Source organism: Pteropus medius, unplaced genomic scaffold (genome assembly GCF_902729225.1).
Source record: "Pteropus medius unplaced genomic scaffold, Ma_sr-lr_union100, whole genome shotgun sequence".
NCBI lineage: Eukaryota > Metazoa > Chordata > Mammalia > Chiroptera > Pteropodidae > Pteropus > Pteropus medius.
In genome coordinates this window covers 9,839,353-9,859,679 of record NW_024355008.1, presented here as the reverse complement: position 1 = coordinate 9,859,679, position 20,327 = coordinate 9,839,353, and the positions used below count along the sequence as shown (strand labels likewise).

Here is a 20,327-nt window from a genome sequence, read left to right as displayed (position 1 = left end):
AAAAAAAAAGAAAGAAAGAAATATAAATAAATAAATATGTATTTCCTGTGGCTTTAAGTTGTTGTTTTTTTTTAAATAAAAAGCCTCTTGAGAAGAAAGGTAGTTAATATACTAATACTTAATCTCATTCAGATTTCCACTAAAGTACCGCTGCTGGCAGAAAAAGATGGCTAGGGATGTACATACGTCTAAGCTTCTTATGAGATTCATGCAAAAAAACCTGAGTCTATTATATGTCAGGCATTAACTGAGTTCTGACTATACAGTGGTAAATAAAGCAAACACAAACTGCTTAAATGTGAGAATAGATAATACGTAAATAAATGAGCATACAACTACAAATTGTGGTAAATAACATGGGGGACTGTTCTTAGGTTGAGTGATCAAATAAGAACTGAGAGTGTAACATAAAAGCAAGCTTAAAATTTCTCTATAATCTTTATTTGATTAAGTTTTAGATTTGAACAGAAATAAAACTCTTAACTACCTATTACACAATGACCATACAAACCTGTATTTCTCAAAGTTCTCTTCCTTCTGCATTTAATTTTCCATGATTTAGACATGAAGATTGCTACATTCTTATAGTCAGTAAGGAGATGCTCAAAATATTTTACATACTTTTTATAAATAAGAATTCCATTGATAATTTATTATTTATAGCCACATCCAGGAAACAATGAATTTTTAGCTCTAACTATATTTTGTGAATACTCAAATTTATACCGTCAAATTAACAAAAACTTTCACAGTAAAACAAATGGAATGTGAAAAATGTAAGTTCTTAGTAGTTTAAGGACTAACAATAAAAAAACACCGTAAATTATATTTCATTAGATTTTCAGTAACATTCCTACTTCACCTCTCAGTAACCCAATATGATACAGTACCATATTGAGTGATATTATTTAACCAGCAAGGTCATCAAAGTTGATATCCTATTTTATTTATCAGACACTTATGTGCAGAGTAGCCACCAAAAACAAACAAACAAAAAACAGTGTTTATTCTTGATGTAAAGACAAAAGAACCTAGAGAGGCATACACTATCTATAAAAGGAATAAATATAATACCATTTAACTATAATAAATTAACTATATTCATAGGTCTTAAAATGTATATAAACTTGTTGCATAGACATTTTGACATTTATTTACGTAAAGGAATGTCACTTAAAAAGTGTATTTCAGATATGGTTGGTTTCTTTATTATATCTCTTTTAGGTTATTTGGAAAACCTCATACTAAGAAATCTATATCTTCACAAGTATAAACTGCCACTACGATCATAGTGCTACTATTATGACTGTCATTATAGGAATAAGTAATTCATTTTCTAAGTTGAGTGTAACTTACCTGAAATGTAGATGACTTTTTGATCACTTCTTTGACCGAGGGAATTGGTCACTTTACAGACATAAACACCAGAATAATTGAAAGTCAGTGGATATACAAAATGAAGAGTATTGTCTGAAGCCAATAAACCATCAGGCCACTGTCCATCCAACCTAGATTTTAAAAAGCAAAAAATTATTTTAAATATCTTGAGTCTGTATTCATTGATAGTTGTTATAAATAAGATATTAACTTCTGAGATGTCTATTAAAGAACCAGCATCTTATGGGTAATTCACTATGAAATCAAAGCATATGTTATGAATTTTCATTTTAATAAAGATGAATTAATAAAGTCCATTAAGAAGACCCTTTCTTTCAAAATATCAATGCATAAGTGTAGACAGACCAACATTGTAGAATGGGAAGGAAGGAGAGAAAATAAATTATGTGATTTTAAAGAATTATATTCAGAAAACTGGAAAATCAGAAAAACATTTGAAGGTATACCCATATTATCAAAGGAATTAAAATAATTATCTGTGAATTATGAATCTATTCATGATATAGCTACAATATTCATAATGAAGTCATCAAGTACATGATAATGTTCTAACACTTTTTTGTAACATATATAAAGAGCATCACTGAATGCAGAACAAAATTTTACTGTGCTCCATCCAAAAATGGTTAGTTTCTAAACCACTAAGAAGGGTCTTATAAAATAATTCCTCATAAAATGACTATCTATGACAATAAAAACCAAGGCACCCATTTGGTATCAATAACTCTTTTTAATCGGTGCTTATACTAATTTGGCTAAGAGTCCTATCTAGGGTATATATAACTATAAACCATAATGGGAATAAAACCCACTCTAAGAACTCTAAAGCCATTCACTGCAACAAAACTAAGTATAACATTATACTTCATTTTTCTAACCTTAAGGTAAAAAAAATGAAAAACAATAAAACACCAATAGGTCTTTATTTTGAAACTGTTTTTCAAGACCATAGTTATATTTTTCAGAGGATAAAAAATTCAAGTAAACCCAACTCAATTAATATAGTTAGAATTAAGCAGATTTTTTCAAAAAAATTCATTCACTCCTTCACTCAGCCACCCATTATTTACCCCTACTCTCCTCTGCTGATGCTGCTAAGATGCAGAGGTAAGATTTGGTCTTTTCTTTCAATGATCCTAGTACACAAGAGGAGACCAATAACTAATTACAAAGGAAATAAGAAGGTGGAATGAAGCAAATCAACACTGGAGAGTAGATGGACTGATTTCATTCTGTGATCTCAAGGGTGGTAGGTGGAAGAACAATCAAGTAAAATCTTTTATTGCTGCCAGTACTATTATTTAGCAATGAAGGATAAAAGTAACATTCTAATGTTTAAAAACAAAAGCAAAAACGCCCAACCTCTGTTGTAAGAGGACTTTGGAAAAAACATTTTTACGAGCATCAGCTTTCAAAAGGTGAACTCTTTTTCTAAGATGATAAGAATGAATATGAACTATATATCTTACCAACTCTATTTCGGGCCCCAAATTCTAATCCCTTTTATTCTGAGAAGTATAAATATATCTTATAATCTTTCAAAGGCATTTATTCAAATGAGCCACCATCAGAAAAATCTAAATTGAACTCCACATTGAACTCACAACAAATGACATGCTATGCTCTTGCACCCATGTTACATGATTTATATTCATTGTCTCTACCCTGACAAAACTTTTATAAAGTACAATTATCAATGAAGAAACATAGATTAGAGAAGTTAAACGACTTCCTCAAAAATAAAAAAGACATCTCCAAGTAGAGACATACTAGGATGACAACACGAAATTGTATGACTTTTAGAAATACCCTATCACACATCTTAACCAAAGACTGCTTCTCACTTCTAGGAAAATGTAAATGAAAAAGACCTTCCTTACTTTTAAAACTGTATCTTTACTTAAAGACAATAGATTGACCAAATAGACTGTTTCCTTGCTTCCACAAATTCCCACCAAAAACAAAAGTAAAGAAAAAACCTTTTAAACCAATGAGGAGAAAGAGAATAGGAGGTAGAATTCATCAGATAAAATGTTTCAACAAACTTTTAGAAGACAGAAAACAGATGGAGAAAACAGTATATACTTTAAGCCAGTGTTTCTCAATCAGAAGTGATTTTTGTCTCCAGGGGACATCCAGTATGTCTGGAGACATTTGTGGATAGCAGTATAACTGAAGACATTTTTGGCTGTCACAACAGGGTTGGGGCATGGAGGTTGAAGGAGTGGGTGAGGTGCTACTGGCTCTAGAGATCCGAGGTCAAGGACGCTGCCAAACATCCTACAATTCACAGAACTGCCTCCCACAAAAGGAAAAGGAAAAGGAAAAGGAAAAGGAAAAGGAAAAGGAAAAGGAAAGGAAGAAAATAAAGATTTATCCAGCCCTAAATATCAACAGTGTATGGTTGAAAAGCTCTGCCTTGGGCTGAAGAAGTGCTTGTAGGAGACATATGGATGAGAAAGCAGCCAATATGATCCAAAGAACCGAAGACAGATTTAGAACTCGACTCACTACACTGCAGAAGGCCGGAGTGAGGCAAAGGGCTAGAATTAAGGAGATTAGTTGAAAGTTGAAAAAAACAAAACAAGAGATTCCTCCTAACTCTGTACAGATACCAGGCATTTATGTTTTAGGCAAAAAAATGAAGGTTAATTCAATAAAATGAATGGCCATGAAAAAAAAGACTTTCATCCTTCTACAGGTGACGTCAGAAGCTTCTCCACAGAAATAACCACCTCTCTACCTGATCACTGTGCGTGAACTCTACTAATGAGTAATCTCGACTATAGAGAGTTTCCACTCAGCATTTTAATGCATCAGTGTGAAATGACTGAACAACTGAGAATATTAAATATCTACAAAATGAAAGACGAAAAATAAAACAAGAGAACTAGGAGGAAAAAAAATAGTATATAGAAAAAATAAAGTCTCTGCAGAGGAAAGAACTCTAGCATCCCTATGAAAAAACAAGAAGACACCATATCCATAAAATAAGAAAGGATGCTATGAAAATGAATAGAATAAGAAAATGAGCTTAGAAAATAAAAATATTCTCCCCAGAAAATAAAAAAATGCCCTCCCCAGTTTTTTTAATCAATGGGAAAATCAAGCAAATTCCTAGAAAGAGCAACAAAAATTATATGAAAAATAAGAAAGTACATTCATAAATTAAATAAATGAGTTCCAGTAAGAGCAAACAAAAAAAAGAGGAGAAATGACCAAAAATATAAAAAAATTATCCACAGCTGACAATTACAAGTCTCTAGATTGAAAGGGGGGGCTTAAATATTGAGAAATATGAATGAAAACCTTAGTGTAACAGTTGAAATCTCATAGAGAAAGAGAATTAAGGATATTCAGATAGTAAGCTACACAAATAAAGAAAAAAAAGCAATTAATAATCTCAGGGAAAATAGCTTCAGACAAAAGAAAACAGAATTCTGGTATACTACTTAGCTTTCAATAAATAAAATGTACCTGAAATAGAGAGGCGACCAATCACTACAGAGTTTAACTAAAAGTAGCTTAATCTCATTGGGACTATGAAGGGTAGAAATATGTATATGGGTATATTTGTATGTGAAGGGGTAGATAGAAAATTAAATTTTCATGTCATAATAAGAAGTAAATAGATATAGTGAGTGAAATAAGTCAGACAGAGAAAGATAAATACCATATGATTTAACTTATATGCAGAATCTAAGGAACAAAAAGAACTAATTGAAAACAGAATAACAAATACCGAGGACAATCTGGTGATGGCCAGAGGGGAGGGAGGTACAGGGGCTGGCAGCAAAGGGTTAAAAAAGTGAAGGGTTAAAAAAGACAAATTAGTAGCTGACAGATGGTCACAAGGATGGGGACTACAGCATAGGGAATGCAGTCGGCAGTAATGTAATGGCTAGGTGTAGAGTGAGAGGGAAGATAGAGTAATCAGGAGAATTGTTTCATGAACTATATAACTTTCAAGTACTATATACTTGAAAATAATAAAAAGAAAAATCTTAAAAAAAAAAAAGAAGTAAATAGTGTTAAAAATTAGTAAATCAAGTAGCAGCAGTGTAAGACCTATGATGGTAACTATCAGGAGGAACTGCTAAAATTTCCTAAAGTATCCTCTGAGGAACAGAACTGGGGGTAGGCAGGTGGAGAGCCATGGAACAGGAGAACATTTAGAAACCCTTCATTTAACTTAATTTTCAGATATTACTGTAATCATGTATTACACTGATAAAAACGACTTTATGCATTTAACAGTACTTTTCACTTTCAAATAATTTCTCTTTAGAAGTATCTAACATTATTACCTGCTCCACACGGATTTGAAGGGTGGTGGATTTGCATCAGCATTACACTTGAGATTAACACCTTTTCTTCCTACAAACCAATTTCCATCATAGCCTGTTACTGAAACCTCAGGAGCATCTATAAAATAAATGCATGACAGAACAGATTATCTTTTGTTAATGATAAATACAGTTGGTATACAATGATAAAGCATAAGCATAATAAACTTTAGAAGATCAGAAATAATTTTTCCTTCTCTCAATATACATAATAAATGTGGAAAACAGTACTCAATAAATATTAGTTGACTAAAAGAATGAATAAAAAACAATGACTACCCAAACACTAGGCAACTATAAGCATGTACAGTTCTAGTTATTATAAACACTGAATATAAGAATATTCACAAGCCTATAATCACCAAAAGCAAACTTTGAGTCCTATTATAAAATATGTAGAATACTATGAACAAAGAAAATACATTCGGGACTTAATTCAATAATGAGACATGACATTTAAGTACCAAGTCACACTATAAACCTGTTTTTAACAAAATGTTTAATCTGAAAGGTAATTTCCCCCAAAAAATATCAAGTCAATTACAGGGATTAGATTCCCTATACTGCAAGTAATTAATATTCTATGGGCATGTAGAGATGTGACACAAACTTTCTAAGACTATAATTATAACTTAAATACATTATCTATGGCCTCGACTATTCTAAAACATGAACTTGTATCCATTCAGTGTTCCCAAAGGGTTTTTAGTGTATGTGCAATATGATTAGTTAAGTAAGCAATTATCCTTGTCTACCAGCAATATAAATTTATGCCTTCAAACTATAAAATCCAACACTCATCATTCATTTATCCACCATATTGTTTAGCTCCTAATAAGCGACAAGCATTTTAGCTATTCGGAATACATACGGACTCTGTATTTGTAAAATTTATATTCTAATAGTAATAGGAGAGATGACATTTTAAAAATATTTAACTAAAACTTGTTATGGAAAAGAATAGGATGCTAAGGGAGAAGACAAGAGAAAGGGCCTAATTTGGACTAAGGATGGGGTTGAGGAGGTCATGAAAGACTTTCCTAAGAAAATATTCCTTATACATGGTATAGGGACCCCGCTTCCCATCTTTCTGTGAGCTACATAGTAAACTAGATAAATAGTACACGACCAGATGGTAAGTTAGAGAGAGACCAGGTCACTCTTTAACTCTGCCAAGAAAGCCTGACTTACTATCAAGCAAGGTTTAAAGAAGATAGTGAAAAAATTAACCTTTACTCAGGTACAATTACCTTAGAATTTTAAAAAAGAAATACCTGCCTCTTATGCAAACCAGAATTAGGCATTTTTGTAACTTAAAATTGGTTCTAAAAAATATTGCTCGAAGAACAGTACAGATTTCTGTGTGTTTGTTTTAAAAGGAGGAGGGAACAGGCATCCTCCAAATTTTGAGATATAAATTTGGGGTATAAGATTTTATCTTCTTAAACTATGTTTACATGTTTTATAACTCCCAATTAAAAAAAAGAAAAAAGTCATGAGTACTCTTAACATTTTAGGAGCACGCCAATAAACCTAAATGATAAAGTCTCACATTAGAAGAAAGTAGTTTATATATTTTAGATTGCATTCAAGCAAACAAAAAAATAACATACATAATATAAATTGAAGAAAACTGCAGTCATTACTAGACACAGAAAGAAAAAATGTAAGAAAATATTAATAATACTTACAATTGGGATCTGAATTTTATGAGGAAAAGAAAAAAGTTAATTGGATTCTCCAAAGAAGGAGAAATGCAGGTATTCGTATTCAAGAATACAATAGTAATAACATTCACGTAAGATAGTTTCTCAAGTTTAAACTCCTATAAATGTTGGAAAAACATCCTTAGAATTAGCTTTAGAAACCATTTCACCAAGTATAATGATTTTGTGTAATTTAAAATTCCATGTGTCAAACCAAAAAGAAAAAAAAAAACCCCAAAGATCAAAATATCTCCTTCACAAACCTATCTAGATTTATCATCTGTGCATGAATAGAAATGACAGCAGGACCTAACTCTTATCCTAATTTTATCTCTAATCTGCTTAATTTTCATTATTTTTGCTATATGCTATCTGCACCATCAGTTTTTCTCTTGCTCAAATTTTAAAATGCTATGCAAAGAATGTATCAAAAACTGAGAAACTTTAAAGAGAAAAATACATACACACATACATACATACAATGAGTATCCCATAGCAAAAATATAAAAGTACAATATGGACCAGATTTGAACCTTATCTACAATTATCCCATGACATCTTTAAAATATTGTTTAACTACATGAGAATCTTACAACATGATCAATAAAACTGGATTTGAATATCAAAACATTACAGATTTCCAAAATAATTAAAATCCATCTAGAAGTAAAAGATTCTTGCTAAAAAATAAAAACACCATGAGTGGCATCAATAAAACTGAATAACAGCTAAATTAATTAGATGGGAGAATTGTTTGTCTCCAAGTATTGCACATTTTGAGGTATAAATTTTCACAATTCGCTTAAGTCCAGAGTATTTTTAAGGTCTAAAAAGGATGGGGTTAAATAATTTTAAGTTTAAGAACAACTTTAAAATCATTGTCCATCTTTACAAATTGATAAAAAAATGTTCTGGTTAAATGAAATTTCCATGAAAATATTTTTTAAAATTAAGGGAGAAAATGTAAGAAAAAGTTGTAAGAATTTCTGAATACTAAATATTCAAACTAAAAACAGTTTGATACAGAATTGTGTCAAAGGAAGAAAATGAAAATAAAATGCATGACATATTTAAAAATTAAATGTTACCATTTACTTACACTGTATGTCTAATATGAAAGAATATCGGATGTCCTTTTCCAAGGCTGGATGTTTTACAACACAAGTGATTCGCCTTCCTCTAGCAAATCTGGTTGGAAATAGCTTGTACTGGCTGACAATTGTTGCCGTTTCATTTGGAAAAGAAGTTGTAGTAGATTCCATTTCACCAAGGTCACCTTCCCAGTTAATATGTGCAACTGGTTTTCCAGTGGCTGCGATACAAATGGCTGCTACTGTTTCATTTCCTCCATCAATTAAGGAATCTGGTCCTTTTATCAGGCTCACAGTGGGTTCAACTGTTTAAATTTTTTTTAAAAAATTAGTTACATTTCAATTAAAAATATATATACATCCTCCTAAGCCACATCTAGCTATATTTCACAAACTGAGAGAAAACTATATAAAATCTATACACACACTTTTTAGGTAATGCCAATATCAATTTGAATTCTTGGAACAAGAGATCATGAGCCAAGACAAATAAGCAGCCAAGATTTTATATAATCACTACAAAGATGGCTCTGCTGGTAAAGATATACATTTCTTTATAGGGACAGATGAGTTCCCAAAATTAGGATCTACAAAACATTCCTGTGAATTTGATCATAATTTCCATTATGAGATTAAAGGTATTATTACTCTGAAAGGGAAAAAAACATAGTTTTAATATCTAATGCTTCATTTTACAGCAAAAATATTTAAAGAAAATATATTTTAAAATAAGTTACCAGTAGAGAACCTACACTGTTAAATGTAACATCATTAAGTTATGTTTATTGAAGTGTACATGCCACCCATCTTTTTCTGGTATAAGAAAGTTCCTCAGCATGGAAATCTAATCTTAATCTTAAATACTTTCAATCTACCTTCCATATATCCTAGCTCTCTCTTCACATTTTTCCAGCAAATTTTATCTGTTTCTTTCTGTATAAATTCCTCAGTACTCACTTCACGAATTCTTTGGCTCAAGCCTATAGTTTATTCTGTGCATCCATTAAGTTTTTAATCTCGAAGGTATTTTTTCATTTCCAAGATTTCCACTTGGTTCTTTCAATGTCATCTGTTCTTGGTCTGTATCTACCTATTTTTGTTTTATAATTTACTTTAAGGAATATTATTATTTTCCTTATGCAGTTCTTTTTTAAGACACATTATTGTAAAATAACAAAAAGAAACATATAATGAATAATTTATAGCAAACATCCATATACCCACCACACAGCTTAATAAAAAACATTAGCAACTCCCAAGTCCCTCATATGCCTCTTCTTGATCTTAATAGCTTGCCTGCCCAAGTGTGAAACCATTATACTAACTTTGGAAATAAAGTTTTATTTATTTTTCATGTTAGTTCTATGACCAACAAATACAAACAACACAAATTTCACCTGTTTCTGAAATTTACATGAACGGAATCAATATATATATATTTTGTATGGTTTTCCTATGACTCAACTTTGTATTCCTAATTGCTTATGTGGGAATATTTGGCCTTAATTTATTGTTTTACAATTCATTTATTAACTTATTTTTAGATCATTTAGATTTACATGCAAGTATATAAATTGTTAATTTTAACTGCTGTACCATTTATTGATTATTGGACATTGGTGGTGTTTCCTGTTTTGTATAATTTTACAAGAAATATTCTCATACATGTAACTTGACCCATTTGTACAAAAGTTTCTCTAGTTTTTATCTTATAGTAGAATTGCTATTACTATATTTATTTTAAATTTTACCAGGTAATGAAAAAAGCTTTCCAAAGCAACAATTTATTTCCAAGCTTAGAATTCCCGCGGTCCATATATACTCACAATTGATACTATTAGACTTCTCAATGTCTACCAATCTAGTAGGTATGTAATGGCATTTCATTTCATTGACTTTATTTTTCATTTCTCAGATTACAAATGATATTAAGGATATTTTCATACGTTTTTGGGCCATTGGAATTTCTTCCGCAAAATGCCTATTAAAGCCTTTTTTAAATTATTAATTTGGGAGGAGAGTCCTTTTTTGATTGTGTGTACTGTACTACAAGTATCTTCTATTAGGGCTTGTTTTTTTTTAACCTATGGTGTGTCTAACGAGCAGAAGTTTCTAATTCAAATTCACTAACATTTATCAGTTTTTACTTCCCTTTTATAGTTCACTGCTTTTTTTATACTAAGAAATACTTCTTTACTTCAAGGCCAATTACTATATGATATATATAGCTTCTTATTCTCTGCAGAAATTTTGTAGAGTGACTTATCTCTTCAAATGGTAAGCACTGTTGTTTAACAGTGTGTCTGATAATTACAACATCTTATATTTTTGTGGGTCCTTCTGTTGTCATTTGTGTTGACTGCTGCTTATGAGGTCTTTACTTGTATGCCTGGTTATTCAAGCAGACTATATGCCTGTTTTTGAATAATAAAGGTAGAAATAATTTGAGGTATAAAATAAAAGTACCTTTCCTCCGGAAAAAAATTGTGTTTTCTCCTGCCAAGCTCCTGAAAACATCAACCTATCCGGATCTCCTTAATTTAAGTTCAGACTATTCAGGTGATATACACCAGGACTAGAAGTCCATAAAGAAGCCTGGTTTACTTCTGGTTTACTATTATTCTGAAAAGGTAAGTCTTTGGGTACCATGTGAATATAAAAAGGGTTATTAGACATCCCATCTTGAGCTGAAATGCATTTAGACATTTGTCTCACTTCTCTAGGCTCTCAAAATCTTAGCTTAGCATCTCAGGTGTTTCTTCATAACTGTCAAATGTCCTCAAAGTGAATCCAGTTTTCAGCTTTCAGTGCTAGGCTTACTTCTGTTTTCACCTTCAGAAAAATTTTGGTCTTGTTATATTTCTTACCATGTTGTTATTTCTTTGAAGTTTTCAATGGTGTTTTCTTATATTTCACCCCCAGTTGGAGAGGTAAATGATGTATGCCATCATAAATAGAAGCTTTTATCTTTGAGAAACTTAAAAATTTATTTTAAAGTCAATTTGGAATTATGTTATTTCTACTTCTGAAGGGAATCAATCTCCTGGTTGTAGATTTTACTGGCTATCTAGTTACTTTTTTCATATAATACAATATTTTAGTTAACTTCTCTGTACTGTTCCCTAGCAGTTTTGTTGTTGCTTCCTCTTAAGATGCTATCCAATGCCCTGTATACTCTGACTGGGGGGCAAGTAGTGTTCCCAGCCCTGTGTAAATGCCAGGATTGTTAAATCTACTGCTTTTTCTTGGTTCTATCCCTCACCTCAAAAGTTTCCTCTCACATATATACCAATCAGTACTAAAGCAAAGATTTCAGAAGGGCCTTTCTCTGTATCTCTAAAGTGTTCTCTATAGTCCTTGTCCTCTCTCACTCCTTCCCTCTCTCCCTCTCTCTTCCTCCCCCTCCTTCCCTCCCTCCTCCCCACTCTCCATGCTCCCTTTCTTCCAGTATTCTCCTCCACAGATTCTAATCACCTTGTCCTCCCTGACTTTCAATCTGTCTCCTCAACTCAGTGAGACCACCATCTTCTGCTTTTAATTCCTTGTCACTGAGCTGTAGCCTGGAAACTGCCGAAAGAGAAAGGTGGAACATTTATAAGACTCATTTTCTTTGTTTTCCTTCTTTCAGGGTTCATAATCTTACACTGCCTATCGTCCAATGACTAAAAACTGTTCCTTACTTGCCTGAATTTATTGTTCCTAGAGAAAGAGGATAAATCTAGTCCTGGTTACTCCATCATACCCACCAGTAGAAGTCTATTTCTCAACTGCAAAATTATTATTACTAAAAATTGAGAAAACAAAAATTATCTATGACTGCAGTACTCTAATACTCTTCCATTTCTTTCTCTTTATTTCTATTTCTAGATAGATGTAATCATGGCATGTCTACAATTCTGTGGCTTATTTTTTTTAAGCAGCAACATTTCTCAACCACAATTGTTATACAACAATTGTGGTTGTACCCAATTGTATAACAATTCCTACTATGGGACAGTTGTTGTTCAATTTTGCTATAACTTTTTGTAATATCACATTCCCTTGATTTGGTTTCCATTACTACCATTCCACTGAAACTCTAATGTCATCCTCTAACCAACAAGCTCAGTACTTTTCATTGCCTATTCTCTTTGACTAACTTTGCAGATTTTGATACTTCAGCACGGTTCCTTCCAATCAATTCCAAAATTCCAAAAAAAAAAAAATACTAATACTTTAAGGTATTTATTGTAAGTAGTGAATTAAATTGTGAGCTATGCATTTATAATATCAGCTGTGTGCCATCCTTAGGAGAACTGAAAAATGGCCACTCAAATCATTTTCTATAGGGCTTAATTCTCACTGTGGAAAAAGGCTGCTAATCTGTAAAACTTTATCTTCTCTTGATATGAACAATATTACTTTGCCCAAGTTTTTCTCAAACCTTTGTGCTCTTCATCTCTATTTCTTCCAACCTCTGCCTTAATAAATAGTTAGTCCAAGGCCTTTAGTTATTTTTTGTATCTCCCTCAAAAACTTTTATCTTATAAACACTACTACCTATTAAATTAATGGTATGTAATTTACACAATCACTAAAGTTCAAAACCTGTTATTGTTCATACCTCCCTTGTTTCTTATATCCAGTCAGTCATAAAGTCCTCCTAGTTATTCCTTTGTAATAATAGCTCCTTCCACTCAAGTGGCAGAAATTAGAAGATTAATTTCAAGCCTTCATGGTCTCATAGCTGAGGCATTATAATTTCAGTAGCTCTTCATTTCATCAAAAACACCAGACTGATCATCCTAAATCACAACTTTCATCACATTACTACCTAAATCAGGTCTACTATGAGTTAGGCATCCTTCTAAGCAAGGTGAAAAGATGGTCAAAGCAGTGTTTCTAAAACTTTCCTGTGCACATAAATCACTTGGGGATCCTGCTAAAATGTAGATTTATCACTCAATAAGTCTGAGAGGGGTCTTAAATTCTGTATTTCTAACAAGCTCCCAAGTGATATCAATGCTGCTGGTTCATGAACCATACCTTAAAAATAGAAAGAGTCTGAAGAGAAAAAGGAAGGTGAGAAGAAGTACAACACTGTACATTCAGTTCACATTTCCAGTAATATAAAGCTCAAATTCCCCATCCTAACTTTAAATGTGGTCCTACTCTACCTTTCTAGTCTTTAATTATTGTACTTTATGTAAATTCTCTGAACAATCAACAAATAATTCAGTGGTTCCACTAATGAGGGTTTTCTCAACAGTGAGTAATCTCTCTCCTCCTCTCCCAGAGGACATGTGGCAATATCTGGAGACATTCTAAACTGTCACAACTAAGGGACTGCTACTAGTACCTTCTGAGTAGGGGCCATGGATGCTGCTAAACAGTCTATAATGGACTGCTGTAACACAACAAAATATTCCAGCCCCAAATTTCAACAATGCTGAAGTTGAAGAAATTCTGCCCTAATGTACATTGTTTTCTGCCTCCCACTGTTGGCTCACACGCTCTCCTTATACTTCTTCCCTTTTTGCCTATCCAAAACCCACCCACCACTCAAGAACTGGCTCAACTATTTTTTCTACAAAACATTTTAAAACTACTAAGTTCACCAATCCATTCCTATATCCTAATTTAAATATTTAGTGTATGACTGCTATATACCAGGAATTCTTATAGGTTTTAGGGATATAATGTTAAATTTTAAAGTATAGAATTATAGCTCACCATACACTGATAGTAAAGAAAACAAATAATAAGTAGTATGGTAATTGCTACAATGAAGGCATGTTGAAGATACAACTACAAAAGAGCAAAAAAAAAAAAACCCAGAAAATTGAGTGTGTATGTGTGTTTGAGGGCGGGGGTAGGTAGATTTTTCAAGAATGGCTTCCAAAGGACGTGGTTTGATGAATAGTAATTAAATAGCAAGAATGTAAGAAGAGAGAGAGAGGACAAAAAATAAGTCAATTCAGGCATTAAAACACAGGTAAAAGCATAAATAGGTATTAACAGAACTACAAAAAGTTTATTACGATTATAAAATTTGGGTTTGGGGAGTAGAACAAGAAATGAAATAGGTGAAGGTAAAGTAGTAGGCATGGGTAAAATCATGACTGTCTTGTACAGTCTTGAGTTTTAAACCACTGAGTACTGTATTAATTTAGGGGAAATTACTAAAATTTAAAGCAAAAAAAAGCTTATTCCCATGAGCTCTCTCTTCCATAAACAAATTAATTATTTTCTTGACACTAAACTCTCTGTGACCTTTTTACTCTGATGGCCTGCACTTGACTTTTCAGTAATTTCTGCCATGCCTTCTAATCGAAACATTTTTCAAATTATCAATTTCTTAAACATAAGTTATATTTCCCCACAGTTCTCAGGGCAGTGTAGTAAACATATAAAATCCTCAAATATCTAATTTTATTTACATAGTATCTCTCAACATGAAAAAAACATATAACAAATTTGGACAAAATTGCTTTCCTCCTACATTCCAGAAACTCTGAAATTAAATACTAGGGGCTATCTACTTGTTTGGTCCTCTGGAAGCAGATGTTGAGACCAAATGAGAAGTGTAAAAGGCTTATTAGGGAATAACAGCTGGAAGAAAAGTGGAAAAAAAAAAAAAAAAGGATTAAGTAGGGGGAGCTATCTGGAGACCTAATGAAGTCCCTGACAAGCAAACAAGACGATTTGGAGCAAAGACTGTCCCCATCAAAGGAGTCCCATTTTGGGTGGAAATAGCTAAGGGTGCTATTATTCCTTGATCCTTATTTTACCATTCAAAAGTACTCACCAGAATTTCTAAACTGGTTTATCTTTCATGCAAGTGGCTACCTTAATGCTAATAAGCTCATTCTAAATTCCACTACAAACTTTAACAGTTTTCAAACAAAAAAAGGCAGATTTTTCATTAGGAAAAATAAGTCCAAGATTCAAATAGCTATGCAAATCCACAACAGCAGAAATAAAATTCAATTTGAAAAACAAACAGGTGTCAATGGCTCCATTAAGACAGTCGCTTTAAAAAACAGAAGAGCTATTTAAAGATAGTAATTACAAGTTGAAAATTTGAGAAAAAAATAATGAAAATAAATATGTCGAAGAAACTCAGCACTTAGTATTATTATAAATTAAAAAAAATCTTTCACGAATAAAAGTAACATAGCTAAGAACTACATAGCATTATATAGATAGGTAGGTAGGTAGATAGATACAGACAAAATTTTGTTTAAATTAAGAGAGCCTAGAATCATATTTTTAAAACAGAACTTGAAAAATCATATTTGAATTATTTTATTTTAAAACTAAACTTATATATAATTTCAATTATTTAGATTCTTGAAAATACTTTTATTATAATCCTCATGACTACCACCAAAATATATAATTCAAGCATACTTACCTAATACAGTCACGGTTGTAGAAGACTGAGCATTTCCAAGTGGGAATGTAACAGCTTTGCATATGTATTTTCCAGAATCAGAAAATCCTATGTTGTGTAGTGTAATTGTTGCATCATTAAGTGAATAGTTTTTAAACAAGACTCTTCCCTGATATTCCCCTTGAACAGAGAATCCATATTGAGGATGATGAACTGCAACAGTCTGTGAACTTTTGCCATGTATCTTCTCCCATGAAATTTGTGTTATAGTTTCATTTACTTCAATTAAACACTTCAACGAAACATTCTTTCCCCATACTGCTGTGACATGAGGTTCCACAATAATGGGTCCAGCTAAGGCACCTATGGGTAGGGAAATAAAAGTATAGCTCTCAAAATGGAAAAATGTTACTCTAAAATATCATTAATCTCCCTCCCTTCCTGTTGCCCTCTCTGCTTCCCTTTTTCCCCTCCTGTAAGTACATGTGTACACACACACACAAACTCCCTCCCTCCCTTCCTCTCTCTCTCCACTGAATAAAAGGAAGAACTGAAAAGAGCTAAATGTTCCCAGGGATGATTATAAAACCTAAAGAGTGACTCTCAAATAAAGTAAATACCCATTAATAGGTGTTGTGGTGGAAAAAGCACTAGATTGAGCCAAAAATAAGTCTGAAAGCTAATCCTTCCCAGTCAAGCCTTCAGATGAGATCCCAGCCCTAGTGGATGCCTTGACTGCGGTCTTGTGAGAGAATGAAGCAGACCGCAGACCGCAGTAAAGAACCCATCTGGGCCATGCCTAGATTCCTGACCCCAAAAAACTGAGAAATAATAAATTTTCATTTTTCTAAAGCTATTCAGTTTTAAAGTATTTGTTAGTCAGTAATAGATAACTAATATATAGAGATAGGATCTGTTAAATCAAAGATAATACTGAAGTATCTTCTTTTGGAGGTTCCCTCTATCAAAAATCTCTATTAAAAAAAACAACAACAAACTTCATTTAAGTTACACCATCTACTTGAAAACATTAATTTAAAAAACACACATAAATGTGAAATCAATTTTTTCCATTTCATAGATGAAAACAAAATGCCACAAGCAAAAGTTAAAATAAAATGACATCAGACTTCTCCCTTATAATAATAATAATATCATTCCTAAAAAGCAATGGACCAAATCTAAATCATTTTAAGGGAAATAAGACTAATATTCACAAATACTAAAGTCAAGAAAGATGCTGTTCACTGACAAGTATATTAAAATATAAAGAATAAGTCCTTGGAGAGTTTATAACTCACATATGTATCTTGACAAAATAAATACTCAAACGAAGAAGTAAATCAATAGAAGCACTCAACAATGAAAAGTATAAATGATACCTTTAAAGTTTAGTTTTATCTAAATAATATTTTTAAATTAATACAAAAATGCAGAAGAGTATCATTTAAAAGATAATAAAGAAAAATGTGCTTAAACATGTTCCAACGACTCTAAACAAAAACTTTACACAATATTATTTCCATGAACTCTTTCAAGAGGAAAGAAACCATAAATAAATGAATGCATAAATAAATAAGGCAGGTATAGATAGTGCAAAAACTACCATCCAAGATATGACTGAAGATATTACAAAAAAAGGACAAGTCACAGTGACTATACTTAACAGCTATGGAAGAAAAAGGTTCCTTTTTAAACCACTGCCCCCCAAAAGTATCAAGCCCCCAAAATTTTACCACCATGCTCCATCACGCTTTCAAGTGGAGATAATTACTAATGTATTTTAGCAACCTATGATAAGTCTGGTACTAAGCCAGAAAATACAGACAATAAAAATGTATGAATATTAATTAAAATTTTCATATATTATAATAACCAGCTCTGTATTTAAAGAAAAAGACACAATGACCAAACAGTATACTCCAAGAATGTAAGGATATTTTCAGACTACTCATCATACTGAAAGTTCATATGACTGTGATGCTAAAAAGGCATTTAACAAAATTTAACATTCATTATCTAATTAAAAAAAAAAATCTAACAACTGCAAAAAGGGTTTTTAATAATAAAGTTAAATCTAAGAAGGCCAGGTAAAGAGCTATTAGAACCAATAAAGCTTATAAAGCATGCATGCACAATATATACAACATATAAAGTCAATGTTGTAATAACCTTTACAAATTTACTGCAAAAAAATTAATACTTGCAAAACACTGATATTTAAAACACTTATGAATAAAGTTCTAAAGAACCTATAAAAATGAGAGACTGACTTGAATAAATAAAAGATACATCATGTTCCTGGATGAAAATACTGAATACAATATAGATCTCAAATCTCTCCATATTAAGACACAAATTCAATGTAATTGCAGTGAAAATCCTGATAAAAATTCTTGAATCCAGACTAGGAACAATAGCTGTATTTCAAAAACAACGATGGCTCAGTAGGAGAGAGGAAAAAGCATTAAAGTAAAAATAATAAAAAGCTTACTATTAATATCTTAAAAACAACTGAGAGTACACCAATCGGACCAATATATATAATGGCATATGGTATAAAATGAAGTTAATTATTTTCTATGAGTGGAGAAATACTGAATTAGTCAAGACATGCTAAAAAAACAAGAGCTAAATATTTGGAAACAGATCCCTACTATACACTAAACACACACATTCACATACCCAGATGGACTAAAGATCTAAATGTAAAAAATTAGTCACATATACCTGTACACATACTGACAATAACTTTTTGTATATTCTGGCAGATAACGTTATTACTTATTCTAGGGAATGGAATTCCTGAGGATTAAAGAAAAAATTTTTAGTTTTTACTTCGTGCTCTTCTTCAATGACAGAATGAATTACAATATTAATTTACAAAGCAAATTAAAAATAAAAATAAACAGAATTATCCTCCTCACACCTCAGATAGAGGTGGAAAAGAGATAGGATAAAGGAAATGTTATAGACTGATTGTGTCCCTCCAAACTTTAGATGTTGAAGCCCTAACCTTTGAAGTGATGGTATCTGGAAGTGGGGCTTTTGTGTAATAATTATATTTATATGAGGTCATGAGGGTGGGGCCCCCATGCAGGCATTAGAAAAGGAAGAGAGATGAGCACATGTGCTTGACCATGTGAGAACAAAGTGATAAATAAGGTAACTGTCTACAAGTTAAGAAGAGGGTCCTCTCTAAGAACCTAATGTCCTCTCTAGTCTGCTTGTACCTTGATCTTGGATATCTCAGCTTCCAGCACTGAAAAATAAATATCTTGTTAAAGGCACTCACTATATAGTGTTCTGTAATAGCAAATATCAGAATAATCTTAGACGAATAGTGTTAATTATGTATCCTTACGACCTATAAGAACCATGGCCTAGGGGACCATCATCACTAAAGGAAGTATTTAGAGATAGGAAAAAGAACTAAATGGATCCACTGAATCAAAAACATTTAAAATACTCTACATTTAAATGGAGAAAGCCACTCTTAGTATAACAGCAAAGATAGAAAAAATATCAAGTAAAAGGTTGATAGATTTGCCCAGAAAAACTAAGCTCTAATGAACAGAGCTTGAGTAGATATTTACAAGGGATGGGGGGGACACAAACAAACCTATAAATGGCTATTTTAATGTGTTCAATTTTATAACTTTACTAGTAAACAAACATTAATGTAAATATCAGGTTTTTATTTTTCATTTTTTGCCTTAATATCTAGGAGGTAATGAGTGATTTTTACTTTCTAATTTTTTTCTAAAAAAATATTCTGAGTAATTTTTACTAGTTGCAAAAGTAAATTTTGATGTAAATTTTTTCTTGGTTCAACTCTTAAATCTTTGACTAAGGCTTTATATTATCCTTCAATTATTTATAATTTGGCTCTCCCTGAGATTCCATAAGCTTCTGATGATACATTTCCTTTTTTCGTATTTTAAGTAGCCAGAGTTAGTTTCAATTGCTTGCAAACAGAAGTACCTAATACATTTCCAATCTTAAACTAAACCCAAAAGTTAAAAATCACTTTTGAATAAGATTTTTCCCTAAAGAATCTTAAAACCATGGAGAAACACTCACATACACATATAAAAATGTATACATAAAAGTATGCTGTTCTAGAGAAAGTGATGGACCACAGATATAAGTTTAGAGTAATTAACATACAAAAAGGTAGATAAAATCATGAGACTGAATGAAACTACTTACAGAATATTAATAGCATAAAGACCAAGCATCCATGGTGCATTTAAACATTAAAAGGTTTGGAAATTGAGTACAATTCAAAAAGCAAGATGGCAAAAGAATAGCCAGGGAAGAAAGAGTATCAAGAAGTATCCTGCACAATAAGCAAAGAACCTAGAAAGAGAAACTGATCATGCTGCTACTCCACATGCTGCTAAAAGGT

General features: G+C 32.0%; 1 protein-coding gene across 5 annotated transcripts in view; it reads right to left on the bottom strand.

Annotated features, from left to right (window-relative positions):
- The window catches only part of NECTIN3 (nectin cell adhesion molecule 3), a 101,776-nt gene that overhangs the window by 55,649 nt on the left and 25,800 nt on the right, over positions 1-20,327 (bottom strand). For all 5 annotated transcript variants that reach the window (XM_039856815.1, XM_039856816.1, XM_039856819.1 and 2 more), the window contains exons 2-5: positions 15,938-16,279; positions 8,550-8,846; positions 5,706-5,823; positions 1,357-1,508 (exon numbers count right to left, since the gene is read on the bottom strand). In XM_039856815.1, coding sequence (XP_039712749.1) covers positions 1,357-1,508; positions 5,706-5,823; positions 8,550-8,846; positions 15,938-16,279 — 909 coding nt within the window. The remainder of the gene's footprint in view (positions 1-1,356; positions 1,509-5,705; positions 5,824-8,549; positions 8,847-15,937; positions 16,280-20,327) is intronic.